The sequence below is a fragment of the Macadamia integrifolia genome, unplaced genomic scaffold, assembly GCF_013358625.1.
Source record: "Macadamia integrifolia cultivar HAES 741 unplaced genomic scaffold, SCU_Mint_v3 scaffold31, whole genome shotgun sequence".
NCBI lineage: Eukaryota > Viridiplantae > Streptophyta > Magnoliopsida > Proteales > Proteaceae > Macadamia > Macadamia integrifolia.
The window spans coordinates 43,264-47,361 of NW_024869204.1; the positions used below are offsets into that span (position 1 = coordinate 43,264).

General features: G+C 40.0%; 1 protein-coding gene across 2 annotated transcripts in view; it reads right to left on the minus strand.

Annotated features, from left to right (window-relative positions):
- Nucleotides 1-3,324: 3,324 nt before the first annotated feature.
- The window catches only part of LOC122067750 (ribosomal RNA small subunit methyltransferase NEP1-like), an 11,900-nt gene continuing 11,126 nt past the window's right edge, over nt 3,325-4,098 (minus strand). For both annotated transcript variants that reach the window (XM_042631590.1, XM_042631591.1), the window contains one exon: nt 3,325-3,781. In XM_042631590.1, coding sequence (XP_042487524.1) covers nt 3,702-3,781 — 80 coding nt within the window. In that variant the 3' untranslated portion in view covers nt 3,325-3,701. The remainder of the gene's footprint in view (nt 3,782-4,098) is intronic.

Genomic DNA, 4,098 nt, shown 5'->3' on the forward strand with positions numbered 1-4,098 from the left:
TGACCCCCTTAGAGGATCAGTTCTCCTTACTAGATCTGTTCTCCGGGGTACCGATCCCCTCGTAGACCCGTGAGGGACCGAGACTTCTGTAGCTAAGGTTTCTCCTCTCGAGCCTCCGAGAGGTTGTGTGTGCCTATTGGGGGTTCTGTCATTGGTCATATGATCGACACATATTAGCAAGACTCGTACGACTACCCTTATCTCTCTGTCCGTCGACAGGTGGTGGATCGCGTTAGCGTGTATTAGCATAAACTGCACAACCATCATCTCTGTGTCAATTGGCGAGTGGTGGGTCATTCCAGTGTGTGTTTGCAAAACCTATACGACCACTATCTTGGTGTCGATCAATGAGCGGAGGGTCATTCTGATGCGTATCGTTGAACTCGTATGACTAACCGCCTCTCAAGCAGCCCTTAATCTCGGTGGTAGCACTCCAAGCGATTGGACAACAAGATGTGGTACTTCAGGAAGCATTGATCTGAATTATTGAATTAGGTTTCTGAACAATGAGTTCATCTCCAACACTTGGAGTTGCAATGCATGCAACTGCGAAATTTTGGCGAGTGCACTAGGGTCTAGCTACTCTAGCAGTGGAGGAGGAGAAAGGACATTCACTAGTCGTGGGGTGCCAATGTTCTACTGGGCACCTTGCTGGCTGGCCCCTACTTGGTCAGCTGTGGGATCAACCTATAGTCCTATCATAGGGAGAGGTCATTTTGGATTAAATCCAACCAAATGCAGCTTGTAGGTTTCCCACAGACGGCGGCAATTTGTTGCTATAAGAAATCATCCTAGGCCTTTTGTGCAACCTGTAAAGAGGAACAAATAGAAGAGAGTGAGCTTCAAGCTGATTCGGTGGGAGACTCTCCGATGCATAAGTTAGATCTCTCTGCAAACATTAATTTTAGTAAAAATGGAAAATATTTCGATCCCTTTGAAGGGGGTTTACCTGGGAATTTATAATTCTCACAAGGCGGTTGTGGAGAGTCCTAACTTGGTAACCATCCCAAAGCTAGTAGGAGTCTAGTCGTGGTAGGACTCCCAAGTGTGGTAAGGATATATTCAGAGCGTGTGTATATAGCAAGTATCTCGATCGTTGAGTGATACTCCTTCTTTTTAGGGACGATTTGGAATCCCTCTAGTAGATCTTTCCTGTTTGGGAAAGATCCTCTCCTTGCTTGAAGGTTAAGTGTTTGATTGGGAGTAGACTTCTCTATTGTGAATGAGATGTCGCACTTATGCAAGATTCCCCAAGCACCTACAAATAGCTCAGTGGCTCCGTCAGGGTTCTCCAAGTGTTCCCGTACAACTCAATAGCTCGGTAAGGGCACCACAAGCGTCCACAAGTAACTTGGTATTTTGGTCGTATACATGAGTAGTTCGGTCACTTAGTTGTTGCTGAGCTATGAAAGTAAATGAGATGTCGCACTTATGCAAGATTCCCTGAGCACCTACAAATAGCTCAATGGCTTAGTCAAGGTTCTTCGAGTGTTCCCATACAACTCAATAGCTCGATAAGGGCACCACAAGCGTCCACGAGTAATTCAGTCTTTTGGTCGTACACATGAGTAGCTCGGTCACTCAATTGCCGCCGAGCTATGAAAGTGAATCTGATGAGGGCCAATCCTTGTGCGAGCCCTGATTCATCTACCTATCTTCTAAGACTGGTCCGATCCTGCTCTGCCTCATCTAGCCTAGTTCTGCGTGTCGTGCTGGTATTAATGAGCATACTTTTACCATAACATCAATAAATCCAATAGTCGGTTGAGGTGTAATCATAGCATTGTCGCCACATCCTTCTCTTCTAATAAAATCAATTTATGACTCGAGTATTCCATTGTGAAACTTGAACGTGAATGCTAATCCAAATTGAAGGTCCGATTTGTCGAGCAATTCGACCTTCCATAAAATTCAATAGTTTTTTCAAATCTTAAGAATCTTCTTCTTCTTTTCTTTTCTTTTCGTTTTTTTTTTTTTTTTATAGAACATCTTTAGAGTTTCAAAATGCAATCTCGTCCATATTAATTTGGGGGTTCTCTAAGGGTGTTAATAGGTTTGGTTTCGGTTTAAATGGTGCGGATCGGTTCGGTTCACATTTATTTGACTAAAACCATAACCGCACCATTTACTAAACGGTTCCACTTTCTGGAACCTTGACCGTTTAGTAAACGGTTTCGGTTTCCACGATTTCTAAACGGTGTCGGTTTCACGGTTTTAAACGATTTTGATTTCGGTTTATTCCATACAGTTTGTAAACCGGTTCACAATTGGTTTGATATAACTTGCAACCATCTCTAAACTGAAGATCATAAGCTTATCAAAAAATTATTGGTAACCACAAATAAGAGACTATATTAACGATGGTATGTCTTGATTTGATAATCTAGTGATATTTCTTTGCATGGTCATTCTCAAACATTTAGAACTAATATCATACATCCAAATCCAGCCTTCTACAACAAAAAATATTAAAATGATAAGTAGTCCAGCCAAAATACCCCATCTATGATAACATAATAACATAGTAACATATGTGGATTACACGTTCATGATCTAAAGCCTAAACTTGAACTGAATTGCAATAAATCACAGCAAAGCAGGATGGACACTTAATTTAATTGTTAATTGTTATACGGATTACTGCCCCTTCTTTATTTAATTGTTATACGGATTAATCGAATCGGTTTAAACGGTTTAAACGATTTTAAACCGTTCAGTTTAAACGATTTCAATTCGGTTTGAAACCAACGGGTTCCACGGTTAAAACCGACCGGACCCATTTGGCTAATCGGCCTGAAACTTGAAATCATAACGTCACCATTTACTAAACGATTTTGCGATTTCAGTGTAAACATATCGATTCTGTTTTGGTAAATAGTTTCGGTTACAAATTCACATCCTTAGGGTTCTCACTTCCATTTAGAGTGTACTTTATATTAACAGGTCAACCTCAACTCAAATATTTCGTGCATAAACGGAGACACGTTTCTTCTAGTTTAGACGCAAGCTGAATTACTAACTTATCTTTCCATGAACTTCAGCCTCTAAAGCAGATGTTGTTAAGTCAGAATCATACCATATCTCCTGCTCTTTTAATAAAAATAAAAAATAAAAACAACCCCGTGCATGAGGCTCTTGCTATTGTAGGGTCTCAAAGGGGCAAATGTACATAGCCTTATTACCCCTACTTCGCGGGAGAGACTGTTTTCTAGTTTTGAACATGTGATCAACATGTGCAACAATGCAACTTAACAATATCCCCTGCTCTATGGGACCTATGATCAACCACAGCACACCCAAACATATCAAGAACTTTCTGATTCATGCACAAAAACATTGATTTCTCAAGACACTGCAGAATCATTATGGTCAAGTTCTTTACATGTACAGAGGCAGGAAAGTAATATACTCCGGAAATGATAGTAATAAAATAATGAAACCCCAACCAGACAATAAATTTCCTACAACACTACACCCACTGTGGTCAAGTTCTTTCACCGAGTGTAGAGCAGTTTTTACACTTCACAATCACATGCGGAAAATATGCAGTTTTAACAATCGCAATTGCTGGTGCAAAATACAGTCTCATGCTTCCTTGGCTCCACCAAACTGCATAATATATTATATTATAATCCCAGTGGTCAAAAGACCAAGGAAAAGATGGGATTATTGTTTCGGGTTGAGAAAAGATAGGTTCAAGTTTACAAGATGTTCCATTTTTGCTCCAATGCATTGCAGATCATCCCTAAACAATATGCAGCACTCAATGGGTAGCCTGAAACTGAAACCAAAAAAATAAATACATAAGAGACAGAAAGAAGAGATCAGTATTCAACATATCAACCATTGTGGATAACTGAACTATCCCAAAAAAAAAAAAAAAATACAAGATATTAAACCATGTTAGGACTATGATCCAAGGAAACACGGGAATCCCAAAGTCCGAGACAACATCATGGACTGGAGCTTCTTTTTTTTCTGGGAGGGATGGTGAAATAGGCAAAGCAGAACACTAAATTGGCAAAAGGTTTCTCATACATTGAAAAGAAAAAGGAACTTTCCATAATATGAAGCAATAGTATAGAAGTAAATGAAGAA